Source organism: Ictidomys tridecemlineatus, chromosome 5 (assembly GCF_052094955.1).
Source record: "Ictidomys tridecemlineatus isolate mIctTri1 chromosome 5, mIctTri1.hap1, whole genome shotgun sequence".
NCBI lineage: Eukaryota > Metazoa > Chordata > Mammalia > Rodentia > Sciuridae > Ictidomys > Ictidomys tridecemlineatus.
Window position 1 is genome coordinate 56,296,056 of NC_135481.1, and position 14,469 is coordinate 56,310,524.

The 14,469-nt window shown below is 32.5% G+C and overlaps 1 protein-coding gene across 4 annotated transcripts in view; it reads left to right on the forward strand.

The window, feature by feature from the left end:
- Positions 1-14,469, forward strand: part of Mnat1 (MNAT1 component of CDK activating kinase) — a 235,271-nt gene that overhangs the window by 63,187 nt on the left and 157,615 nt on the right. For all 4 annotated transcript variants that reach the window (XM_078050015.1, XM_078050016.1, XM_005322767.5 and 1 more), the window contains exon 4: positions 11,805-11,908. In XM_078050015.1, coding sequence (XP_077906141.1) covers positions 11,805-11,908 — 104 coding nt within the window. The remainder of the gene's footprint in view (positions 1-11,804; positions 11,909-14,469) is intronic.

Sequence of the window (14,469 nt, forward strand, 5' to 3'; positions counted from 1 at the left end):
CCTATTTACCTCTCTTATTGTTTCTCTTGTTGAGAAAAAACTTTTCAGTTTAAGAAAGTCCCATTTGTTGATTCTTGATATTAACTCTTGTGCTATGGGTGTTCTATTAAGGAATTTGGAGCCCGACCCCATAATATGTAGATCGGAGCCAACTTTTTCTTCTATCAGACGCAGAGTCTCTGATTTGATATCTAGCTCCTTGATCCACTTTGAGTTAACTCTTGTGCATGGCGAGAGGAGGGGATTCAGTTTCATTTTGTTGCATATGGATTTCCAGTTTTCCCAACACCATTTGTTGAAGATGCTACCCTTTCTCCATTGCATGCTTTTAGCTCCTTTATCAAATATAAGATAGTTGTAGCTTTGTGGGTTAGTCTCTGTGTCCTCTATTCTGTACCATTGGTCCACCCACCTGTTTTGGTACCAGTACCATGCTGTTTTTGTTACTATTGCTCTGTAATATAGTTTGAAATCTGGTATCGCTATACCTCCTGATTCACACTTCCTGCTTAGAATTGCTTTTGCTATTCTGGGTCTTTTATTTTTCCATATGAATTTCATGATTGCTTTATCTATTTCTACAAGAAATGCCATTGGGATTTTGATTGGCATTGCATTAAACCTATAGAGAACTTTTGGTAATATTGCCATTTTGATGATGTTAGTAAATTCTTTTAACCAACTTCTGCTTAATTATCTCATTAACTGACATTCCTCTGACCTTCCATAAAATGTACTGATCGATACCCTGAGCATAATGAATACATGGTAAATGCTGCCCATTAGAAGCTGTCCTCAAGTATATCTCTGTATTTCTCTCACCTGTTTAGTTACACATCAAGAGTTTTTTGAATTGTTAACCAAACTTCCTTGTGCCAATTGCATTTATTTTTGCAGTTATGTTAATTAAATAAGTGTATATAAAGTTGGGAAAAAATCACAAAACTATGGGATTTAGCTTTTCTTGTTCTCAGTTCACTTTTTTAAAAAATGGAAACTCAGCAATGTAGAGGAAAGTTATTGTTTACATAAGAAAGAAGGCAAACTCCAATTAATGGCTAGACTTTTGCTGTTTGTCATTAAATTAGAGAATGACTTTATACTTACAATATTGTTAATATGCATTTTAAGTTATTTGGGAGAGAAAGAGAAAGGTATAGAGATAGATATGGGGTGAAAGGAGAGGAACAGAGAAGGAGGGAAAGAAAGAATGAATATGAATGTGTATATGATTAGTAGACTATGCAAAGAAATCAACTATAAATCCTGATGTTGGTTAAAGATTGGTTCCACTATTATTTGAAGTATTGCTTTTTGGGACCTAGCTTCATGGATTTACTTTATTTTCTGAACTCAGCTCACTTTAGCAAACATTTATTGTTTTATATGAGTTACTTTACTGTTGGAAATACATGTTTCTTCAATACGTTCAGACTTTAAATGGGAAGGTAATTATGTAAACAAATAGCTATAATTTAATGTGACAAATCTTATAGGTATTTATAAAATGCTGTGGGAATAAAGATAAGAAAGCAATTAACCCAGCATTAGTAAATAGAGGTATATTTAGTTTTTTTTATATTTTATTTTTTATTTCTCGGCGGACACAACATCTTTGTTTGTATGAACATTTTTGTTTGTATGTGGTGCTGAGGATCGAACCCCGGGCCGCACACATGCCAGGCGAGCGCGCTACCGCTTGAGCCACATCCCCAGCCCTAGAGGTATATTTAGTAAAATTCAGAAACATGATAATATTTGAGTTTGATTTAAACGATTAAGAGAAACCTGTGATGACTGTGGGGGAAAGGAAATTGGAGAGGATGGTTAAGGGGTACAGGAGTGCAGTTGAATTGAAGGAATGACTTCTAATGTTCTACAGTACATTAGGATAACAGTGGTAAATAATGATTGTGTAGCTAGTAGAGATAACTTTGAATGTTCCCAACACAAAGAAATGATAAATATTTACCGTGATGGATATGCCAGTTTCCTAGGTCTGATCATTACACAGTAGTCATACTATATACGTGTATTGAAATATCACACTGTCCTCCATAAATATGTATAGTTATTGTGTCATTTGAAAATAAAAAAATATTAAAAGTAAATTAAAAAAAGGTGAATAATTTGTCAGGTAGAAAGGCAATGGAAGAACTTTGTAGCAAAAGAAAAAGGCACAGAGACAGAAAGGCATATAAAATGGTGGAGGATGAGCAGGGAGTCTGTTACAAGTAGAGAAAGCATGGGATATGACTGAAAATGAAGCTTGTAAAACAAGCTGGATCTGGGTTAAGGAGAGGTTAGGATTGTAGATAACCAAAGCAAAAATAGACATATGGGTTTCATCAGATGAAAAACCGTCTGTATAGCAAAGGAAGCAATCAACAGAGTAAAGAGACAGTCCAGAATAGCAGAAAATATTTGTTAACTTGAGAAGGAGATAATCTCCAAGATGCAAGGAACTTGAACAATTGAACAGCAACAAAGAAAATAATTAAAAAGTGGGCTAAGGTCTTAAATAGACATTTTTTGAAAGTGGACATACAATCAACAGATTTATGAAATGATATTCAACATCACTACCCTGGGAAATGCAAATCAATGAGATATCACCATACCTCTAGTATCCAAAAGATGAATGATAAGTATTAATAAGGATGTGAATATAAATGAACCCTTGTACACTATTAATAAAAATATCATTAGTGCAACCATATGGAGAACAATATGAACCTTCCTCAAAACATTAATCATAAAATTATTATGTGGTGTAATTTCTCTTTGGGGCATTCGAAAGAATTCAATCCAAAAGAATTAAAATTGGTATGTTGAAGAGATCTCTCTGCATCCCTGTGTTCATAACAGCTATATTCAGAATAGCCAAGATATGATATGGAATCAACCTAAGTGTTCATTATTCTATATATGGTTAAAGTGTGGTATGTATGTCTTATGGAATACTATTCAGACTTAGAAGAGAATCCTCTTAATTGTGGCAAGCATGAATCAGGAGGATATTGTGTGAAGTGAAATAAGTCAGGCACAGGAAGAAAAATAAAGCACGATCTCACTTATATGTAGAATTTAAAATAAAGTTACAGAAGTAGACAGTAGAATGGTGTTTTACCATGAGTTAGTGGTAAGCGGGTGGGGTGGAGGTGGATACTGACAAAATTTCAGTTAGATAAGCAGTATAAATTTTTGAAACCTGTTGCACAGCATGTTGACTTCAGTTAATGTGTTGTATATTTCAGAATTGCTAAAATAATTTTAAATGTTCTCATTACAAAAAACTATGTGAGGTGATAGATATGTGAGTTGACTTGATATAATACCCCATTTATATATATATATATATAGTGTATGTATGTATAGTTTGTGTATGTATGTACATACATACATATACACATGCTATTATACCCCATGGATATATACAGTTCTTGCCAATTAAAAATAAAAACTACAAAAAAGGAGAAGTTTGTAAACTTGGCTGTTAGGGTAACCCATTAAAGTCCCAAGATTTTAGTTCTGCAAATAGTTTAATGAAATCGACACAGGTGCATTAAAATAGGTTGGAATTTGTAATCTAGAGCTTGTATATTATATTAATAAGTGTTAGAATTATATTTGTATTATATAACTATATATTACATAATTATATTAACTCTTATATACTGTATTTAATTTTTTATACATGTTATATACATATGGGCTAATGAGACAAAATGAGACAAAATGGGATTTTAGTCTGTGGCTAGTAGCAAAACCAATGAAATTTTTTAGGGGCCATTTCAGTAATTTGGATAATGATAAAAATAATGATAATGAAAAAAATAAGTAGAAATTAATGGAGATGGGTGACAGACAAAGGTAATATTTTGAAACAGAATATTCAAATGACTGCTTTAATGTAGGAAGTGAATTAAAAAGAGTAGGCAAGATGAAATATTTTGACTTTGAAAGTTTCATGATACTAATCAAGATAATAAAATCTGGAGAATAGGCAGTATTTTTTATTGTTTTGTTTTTTGGGTGGCAAGCATACAGAAATGAAAGATGAGGTAACATCTTTAGTCTTTTAGATTTTTTAAGTTTTATTTTAATAGTGTGGCTTTGTTCTGATTGTTGTATAAATAAAACTTCCTTTAAAAATCTTGGTTTAGGGCTTGGGCTGTGTAGATCAGTGGTAGAGTGCTTGCCTGGAAAGCATGAGTCACTGGGTTCAATCTCCAGTACAAAAAAAGAAATCTTGGTTGAGTAGCTGTCCATGTTGTTTTATTCATACTTTTAAAGATGATTAGTTGATGTTTGTGACATCTGTATTGACTGTCTATTAATTAAATTATAAAATGTTAGTTTAATGGGTACTTATAAGTTCCAGACTGACTGTACACACCTTATATAATTTTTTCAACTCTAAGAGATACACATTTTTTAAAATATTTTTTTTAGTTGAACACAATAACTTTATTTATTTATTTACTTTTATGTGGTGCTGAGGATTGAACCCAGCGCCTCACACGTGCTAGGTGAGCACTCTAGCTGAGTGTACAACCCAAGCCCCAAGATATGCATTTTTTAAACCAAATTTTACATATAGATAGAGAACAGGCACAGAGAGCCTGCTGGTAAATAATGGAACCAAATTTTAAGAACAGGTTTTTCTCACAAGTGCATATAAAAGTACTTGGTACGTTAAAAAGAGAAGTTAGTAGTCTGAGTCTAGAACATGGGGTGCTGTTGAATAGTCAGAGATGAGAGAAAAGAAAGTTGGTTGGAGCAATTTTTTAAAGGATATTGAAGAAATTTAACCTTGATCTTTTAGGTAGAAGGGTGGTATTGAAAATATTTAAGTCTAGTGTGAGAAGATTAAAATTAGCGGGGTGGTTTGTCAGTGTTAGAGGATTCATTAATTGGAATGAAATAATTTCATTATATAAATTTTATTATGAATATTTTCAAATCATAATTATAAAAATTTAAAACTTACAATTTTGAATAATGGCATAAAAATTTACAGTAGAAGGGGCACATAGGAAGATGAATTTTCTTATGGTACTAACAATAGACTGTTTTTTCCTCCCTTGTGGTTATGACAGTTATACATAAAAGTTCTTGTTCCTTTTGGTCCCAGGGATTATCTCAAAGGTTTGTTCTTAGTTTTATAATAAATAGGTTATTCTTTTGGTGAAGACAATACTTATTTTTAAAAGGGTGAGAAAGCCCTAAGGCCTTTAATTATAAATTCTGGGTGTCAAAAAAAGACTCTAAAATTGTACTTAAATAACATTAAATCTTTCAGCAAATACAATAGGTTTTTTGTTTGCTTTTAATACTTGACTACAGACAGGTCAACATCTGAGGTAAACCATTAAGCAGATAAAGGGTCAAATGATTGCTATAGAAAATTAGCCTCTATTCCTTTTTCTTCAAGCTATTATATCAACCTGATTCCTTGTGGTATGAGTGAGTTCTGCTTCACATAGAAAGTTTTTAAGATAGTAATTCACATTTGTGGTTCTTTTCTTACTTTTTAAAGGAAGATGTTTGTGTTCTGTATAAATAATTGGCCTCTATGATATTGCTATTACCTTTGCTTTCTAAGTGAAAAAATGGCTATGTTACTTTTATTGGAATTTATCACAATATTTTTAATAAGCATAAAATAAATTGTATCTAAACATATACATTTCACTTAGTATTAATGTTCACTTATTTCTGAGATCTATTTAATGGAAAGTTTAAATCAGTAGTAAATTATCTAGCCTACCAAAAAATGATGTTTTTGTTTTTTGTTTAAGCTACTCAGCATTCTAGTAGAGTTCTGTCATAGGATATCAGTGTGATTATGTTCACTTTTCAGTAGCTTAATACCATAAGAAACCAAGATTATTTCTTTCTATAGTTTTGAATCTTCTTACTTTGCTATGTTCAGATTTGTAATTATAAATGTTATTAATTACATATGCAATTATAAAATTAATAATACATAACACTAGTTATTTTTACTTTTGTAATAATTCAAGTATTTCCTATGTTCTTACCAGATGGGAAGTTGTTTTATTTTTTAAAAATATTTTAAAACAGTTAAGATTCATCTCAAAATTGAACAGAAAGTACAGAGTTTTCATATAGCCCCTATCCTCACATAGATACTGCTTCTTCTGCTATCAATGTCTTCAACCATGACAGCAGAATGCATTTCAATTCATTGTACACATTTGTTAAAATTGACAAACCTACTTTAATACATCATCATCACACAAAATCCATGATTTGCATTAGGGCTCACTCTCGGTGTTGTGTATTTATGGGTTTACAAATGTAAAGTGAGTGACCTTTATCCACCATTATAGTGTCATATAGGGTAGTTTCTTTGCCTGAACAATCCTCTGGTCTTTGCTTGTTATTCCCTTCCTTTGCTATTCCCTTGCTATTCCTTTGCAACCACTGAATTTTTAAATAAATCAATTAATTTTTTATTTTAACTGTCTCCATATATTTGCCTTTCCTGGATTGTCATGTAGTTTGAATCTTGAAGTATGTAGTTTTTTTCCATTGGCTCTTTTCACCAATGAAAAGAATTTAAGTTTCTTTCATGTTTTTTTTAACTCATTTCTTTTTGCACTGAACATTGTCGAGATGTTCCAGAGTTTATCCATTCCCCTACTGAAGGACATATTCATAACCATGTCTGTGCAGGATTTTGTGTGGACATATTTTTCTACTCATTTGGATAAATACCTAGAAGCTTCATTGCTAGGTTATATGGTAGAATGTTTTTAAAATTTCAAAAATTCTAATTAGTCATCCATGACAGCAGAATGCCTTTCAGCTCATTGTACACAAAGGAACATAACTTCTCATTTCTTTGGCTGTACATGATGTAGACTCACACTGTTCCTTCATTCATACATGTATATAGGGTAATATAATGTTCATCTCTTTCCACTATCCTCTCTACCCTTAGACCCCTCCACTCCCCTCACTCCCCTTTGTCCAATCTAAGATTGCTTCATTCTCTCCCCACCCATCCCCATTATGGATTAGCATTCACTGATCAGAGAAAACATTTGGTCTTTGGTTTTTTGGGTTTGGCTTATATTGCTTAGCAAGATATTCCTCAACTTCATCTGTTTACTTGTAAATGCCATAATTTTATTCATCTTTAAGTCTGAGTAACACTACATTGTGTATATATATGTCTCATTTTCTTTATCCATTTATCTGTTGAAAGGCATCGAGATTGGTTCCATAGTTTAGCTATTGTGAATTGAGCTGCTATATACATTGATGTGGCTGTGTCACTGTAGTATGTTGATTTTAGGTCCTTTGGGTATAAACTGAGGACTGGGATAGCTGGGTCAAATGGTGGTTTTGTTCCAAGTTTTCTAAGGAATCTTCATACTGCTTTCCAGAGTGGTTGCATCAATTTTTACCCCCACTAGCAATGTATGAGTGTACCCTTTACCCCACATCCTTGCCAACATTTATTGTGCTTGTATTTTTTTTTTAAATATTTTTAGTGGTCAATGGATTTTATTTTATTTATTTATATGCAGTGCTGAAAATCAAACACATGCTAGGCAAGTGCTTTACCATTGACCCACAACCCGAGCCCTGTTGTTTATATTCTTGATAATTGCAATTTTGACTGGAATGAGATGAAATCTTAGTTTTGTGTTTCTTCAGTTGCTAGAGATGTTGAACATTTTTTTTCATATAGGTTTTAATTGGAATGTATATCCTCTTCTGTGAAGTGTCGTTTTAGTTCCTTAGCCCATTATTGATTGGGTTATTTGTTTGTGTTTTTTTTTTTTTGGTGTTGTTTTTGAGTTTTTTATATATCTTGGAAATTAGTGGTCTGTCTGATGTGTGCATGGTAAAGATTTCTCCCAATCTGTTGAAGAGGCTATCTTTTCTCCAATGTATGTTTTTGGTGCCTTTGTCTAGTATGAGATATCTGTATTTATTTAGGTTTATAAAAATAAAACCTGCTGGGCTGGGGTTGTGGCTCAGTGATATAGAGCTTACCCAGCACCTGTGAGGCACTGGGTCTGATCCTCAGCACCATATAAATATAAACAAATAAATTAAAGGCATCATGTCCATCTACAACTAGAAGAATATTAAAAAAATAAATAAAACCTATCAAAGTGGCAATATCATTTTACATTATCACCAGTAATTAATGAGAGTTTCTGTTGTCCCACATACTAACCAGCTTTTATTATTGTAAATTAGATATTTGCCATTCCAATTGGAATATAGTAGAAATTGAAGGAGTGGTAGTAAATGTAAGTCAGTGCTAGAATCTGCCCTCTAGGAGCATTCTAATAGGTCACACAAGATAATATACATTGAAAACAATTATACAAGGTAGAATGTGAACATGTGTCATCAGACTGAAATTAGGTAATGTGTTGTTATTAATTCCAATAATTTGGGTATGGAAAGAGTAACTGCACAGTGAGTTTGAGGAATAGCTGGACACTAGACTGGGTATATAAAGGTCAGTCAAATCTGGATATTCATAGTCGTTTCAGATTGAGATTAATACTAAAGTGTCCCTTTTGGATAGAGGGAAGGGTTTGAGTACAGATACAGAAATATGGAGCCTATACAGATGCAGAGGAATGCTGAATTGGACTAGTCATGGTTTTCATTTAGAAAAGTGTTATAAATAAAAATTTAGGTTTTGGAATTTGACTACACTAAAATCCTGGTTCCCACATTAACTGGCTGTAAAGTTTTTTTTTAAAAAAATATCTTTAAACTTTATTTGTAAAGTGTAAATAACATCAGAACCTATCTTATAAGGTTATTAGGAGGATTAAATGAGGTGATTAGGTCAAGTGCTTGTCATATATGGTCCATGGATATTTGCTGTATAAAGTGTGTTCTTTAAGCAAAACTTTGAAAAGGAAGTCCTTCAAGTGAACAAATGAGAGGGAAGCTACATTGGTTGGATCTGGTAGATGATGAGTACGATGGAGATCAGTGGCTCAGAGAATGGCCTATTATATGTAAAGGGAAGTTTTTGTGAGTGATCGGCAAAGACAGTGGAATCACTATATTATTTAATAGATCATGGTACCTTGCAGAGGGTAGTTTTCGGAGCTTCCTTCTTTGATCATTTTGTGTCAGGACCTGGGGTGTGATTAATGGGGAATGCCCCACATTGAATACTAGCTAGATTCCATGGCTTATCTCCATTACTGTTTTCTTTTTTACTTCATGTTTAAAATGTTGGGGAAGTAGTTAGTGGGTATTATTGCTCATTATCTCTCAATTCCTGCCTGGTTTAAAATTTGTTATGTATTAAGAATAAGTATACCATTGTTTACATACCTAAATGAACCTGGTTTTTAACAATGATTATGATAAATTGGTGTTCTGAAATAAGTGGGCTTTGTGAGGTGGCAATTATATTTTTATGGATTAAATTGGTCTTTTTGAGTCTGTTTATGACCATACTCAACAAAACAGATGACTCTATATTGATCTTCCAGTATGACTTTCAAGGAAAGAGTGAGATGAGAGAGAGTCTATAGAAACAAAGGGGATTGAGCAGAATTTTCCATCTTGTTGGTAGGATTAGAAGCAGGAAGCAATGGTGATTAAATTGGAGAATGGGTAGACACACTTATAATGGGTAGAGAAAGATTACAGGGGAAGCGGAGGGAGGTATGAATTGAATTTTGAAACTGGATAGTCTTAATGATATGGATTCTTTTAGGAGTGGGATATTGGGATGGTACCCTTCATGTAAGTTCATATGTGTGCTAAGGCAGGTTTGTTTGTTTTGGTTTAGAGCATTATAGTAATTTTTTGACTGTGTGTGTGTAAATTAAGGAGGGAGTATGAGATTTATAATTTAGATTATTTGGAGTTGAAATTATGAAAAGACAGTTTTAACTCACTGAAAATTTAGCAATGTCTAAACATGCATCAGTGGCTTCTTAAGGAAATACTTCAACTTAAAAATGTTTTTATTAGTGCACTATAGCTATACATAATAATGGGGTTCATTTTGACATAATCAGAATCATAATTTGTTCCATTTTAGTCTCTGGTACCTTCTCTTTTCCTCCCCTCCCTGTCCCCCTTTCCTCTGCTCCACTGGCCTTCCCTCCCATCTGTTTATTGGTTTTGTATGTTAGTACTTTATGGGGTACCTAAAGGTGGAATTCACTGTGGTACATTGACACATGGACACAGTGTAATTTGGTCCATTCCATTGGTCTCCCATTTTTGTAGTGTTCCTCTCCCTTCTTCACCCTTATTTTGCTCTGCCATCTACATATGAGAGAAAATATTAGACCCTTGACTTTCTGAGTCTGGTTTATTTCATTTAGCATGATATTCTCCAGTTCCATCCATTTACCAGCAAATGCTATAATTTCATTCTTTATAGTGGAATAAAACTTCTTTGTGTATATATACCTCATTTTCTTTATCCCTTTATCTGTTGATGTGTACCTGGTTGGTTCTATAATATGATTATTATGAGTTGCAATGCTATAAACAGTGATGTGGCTGTATTACTAGAGTATGTTGGTTTTAGTTCTTTTGGATAAATATCAAGGAGTGGGGTAGTTGAGCCATGTGGTGGTTCTTCTCACAGTCTTTTGAGAATCTCCATACTGCTTTCCAGTGTTTGCACTGATTTGCAGTTACACCAACAGTGTATGAGTATACCTTTCTTCCCACATCCTCATCAGCTTTATTATTATATATGTTCTTGATAATTGCCATTCTGACTGGAGTGTAGTTTTGGCTTGCATTTCCCTGATTGCTAGGGATGTTGGACATTGTTTTATAATTTGTTGGCCATTTTTTTCTCTCTGTCTTTTTTTTTTTTTTTGAGAAATGTCTATTTAGTTCTTTTGCCCATTTCTTGATTTTTTTTTTTTTGGTATAGTTTTTTGTGTTTAGTCTAAGTTTTGTGCCAGTTTTATCCTTTGCTTTCCCTTTTAAATTTCAACTCGTTTCTGTTTTATACTTTCTAGATTAGGATTACATGGGAAATAATTAAAGCTTGGGCCTAGCCATATTGGAGACAATTGCAAAGTGAATAAAAGCTTATTTTTTGTTTGATATAAGTTATACAAATATATGATTTTTGAAACTTCTTTGGACAATTTTTCTATTTTGAGGCACAGATTCTTTTCAGTATTAATCTCATCAGTATAATAGATCCTAGACTTACTTTTTAAATTTTTTTTAAAAATGGCAATCCTTTATATGCTTTTAAGTTTATAATCACATTAGATTTTATTTTTATAAAATCTAATGTGATTATAGCAAATATTTACTTTGGTTTTTTTGGACTGATTCTGATATTTAGATATTTTGTGCTGTAGTCTGACAGTCTGTATATTTGGCTAAGAAAACATAGTAGCCACCAGGCATGGTGGTACATGCTTGTAATCCCAGAAACTTGGGAGGAGGATTGAAAGTTCAAAGCCAGTATCAGCAATTTAGTGAGGCCCTAATGAACTTAAACCATATCTCAAAAAGGGCTAGGAATGTAGATCCTAGTAAAGTGCCCCTAGGTTCAGTTCCTGGTATCAAAATAAACAAACAAAATGAAACCAATCAACCAAACAACAACAAAAAACCCTTACAGTTGCTAATTAGAGATAGTTTCTATGATAGGATCAGGATATAAATAGTGCTATAAAGAAATGATAACTCAATGAATTAAAAAGTCACTGTGGTGAATATTTGTTTTTTATTATCTACTCAAGATTTACATTAAAACTGCACTTCATGACATTGTTTTCTTTCTGATTCAGTTTTCAACTTGACCAACAATGTGGATTTGGAAAACACCAAAAAGAAAATGGAACTATACCAGAAGGAAAACAAAGATATCATTCAGAAAAATAAGTTAAAGCTGGTTGGTTGCTATGTATTTTCTTTTTTCTTTTGTATTATGAACAGTTGCTTTCACATGATACTTTAGAAGTCTATCTTTCTATAATACCAGTTGTATTTATAAGGAATTGAATTGAAATTTATGTCAGAATACTAATATGTTATATAGTCATGTAGGAAGGCATGTACACATTACTGTAGCAAAAGCAATTTGACAGTGTTATGTGAAACTGCTTTCTTAAGAAAATAAATCCTTAAGGTAGATGGTTGTAAATGCTAGTTTTATCTGTCTTTGTGATTCTCTGATAAGTATGTATTTGAATAATGGTCACAAAATAATGGAAGCTTATGTTTATCCTTGAATTTTAATTTCTTTTTCATCTTAAGCAGGGGATAGTAGAGTGAACTCAGACAGATATTGATGGAGATAAAAACACCATTTATTAGAAACTAAAACAAATTTATAGTTAAACTGGAGGAACAAATGTGTTACCTAAGCTTAACTTTGGTTTTTCTATTAGGTACTTTTTTTTTTGGTTTGATTAATATAGTAATATTACCACATACAAAATTAATTTTGGTTTGCTTTGTTAATCTATATCAAAATTTGTTTTTAAATATTTTAGTAATTACAATTTATTATTAAAATTATTCTATAAAGGAAAAAGAATAACTTGCTCACAGATGCAGTTGTCTAATTTATAAAATTTATCGATCATTTTTGTCTTGCAACTTGACATTCTAGTTATGGGGGAAAGTAGAGGTTAATTACTTTTGACATACCTTCTTCACTAAAATAACACAAGTTTATTTGTATCATGTAGCTTTCATTTTGTGATTAGAAGGGGCTTCCTTGTAATCTTACAGTGTTTCATTTAGAAACTTCTTTCCTGCCATAGGATTCTCATAGAATTGATATTACATTCTCATTCCCAGCTTAGCTTTCTTAAAAAGATACCTCAATAGTGGGAGGGCCTTCCTTTTTTTTAATCCCATAGTTTTGAGCTAGGAAATAATATTGAGAGTTATAATGAAAGAATAATAATCTAATTCTAGAATGATTGTATTTCTTTAAAGTAGGAATTTTAAATTATCTGGGAATATAGATTATTGACTAAAACAGATAACTTTATTCATGCATATTTCAATGAGATTATTTATACTGTTATTTTCTTCTGTATTAATGATTAACACATGGTTATGTTATAAATTTTTGTGAATAATTCATTATCATTTATTAATTGATCATTCTGTGCAGAGTATCATACTTGTTAGTCCTGCTTATATGAGAGTTTGGTATTGATACAAACATACAGATTCAGGACCACATTTTTTTTTTAGAATGGTGCTAGTTAACATACATCATTGCTTGAACATGCCCTGAAGTGACCTATGGAGCATGAGCTAATTTATATGTCTTTTTCTAATCTGAGGTAGTAACTTGCTTGTGTCTCTGAATGTTGAATTCTCATTATTCCAAAAATATTAGAGATGTATGAAAAAAGAAAGGTACAAAGATCTCTTGCTTGATTAGGCACATAAAATGACTCATTTCTGATGGAGAAAATATTATTGAATTTTTTACTGAGCAGGTCTTATTTGTTGACATTTAACATCTGTATAAGCATGGAAAAACTAAACTGTGGTGATCTAATCTTGAAATAAATCTTAGTTAAGATAGCTTAATTTTCATTTTCAGTTTTCTAGATTCTCATGCATAGCAGAGATTGCTGTGTAGAATGTCTAATAATTTGGCAAAAATTCATTTAAAAATATTTGTCACACATCTGGTAAGCATAAGGTACTATACAAAAATAAATACCCTCATTCTCAATAGATCAGGTAATTTCACAATATTTGGATCACTGTGAAAGAATTATATGCCTGTTATTAAGGGATCAAAGAGTAGAGATACTTGATTTATTCTGTAAGACTGGGAAAGGAATTCCAAGAAAAATGTCTGAATAGACTTCTGAAGGACAAGTAGAAGTTACCCAGGTGAGGAAGTTGAGATGACTGGGGTTAGGGAGGCTAGCACAATGACATTCCAGGGAGAAAGCAATCATAAACAAAGGCAAGAAGGTATGGATAATCATGGAAAGTCCTGAGAGTTGTAAGTAATTCTGTATTGTCAAAGTCAAGAGAGAGACAGTTGAAACTGGAGCAATAGAAAAGACCTAGAACACATAAGAACTTCAGTTGTCTTTAGGTTTTAGTAGGTGAAATGGTCCGTCCCTGCCTTCTCCATGAAAGGTTACTCAGAATACTCCAGTTGACATGACTATGGAATGAGGGATGGCCTGGGTTCTCATTTACTCAGTTCTTTCATTAGATTATCTTCAGACATCTGTTATTGGCAGCTTTTTTGTTATTGTAACAAAATGCCTGAAATAACTTAAGAAGAGGAAAGGTTATTCTGTACTCAGCTTTGAAGGACTCAGTTCATAATTGATTGGTCCCATTGCTTTTGTGCCTGTGGCAAGGTAGTATTTCATGGTGAGAGCATATGGCAAAGGAAACTGTTTACCTCAAGGAAGCTGGGAAGCAAAGAGAGAAAGAGGAGGGGCTAGATTCCAATATTCG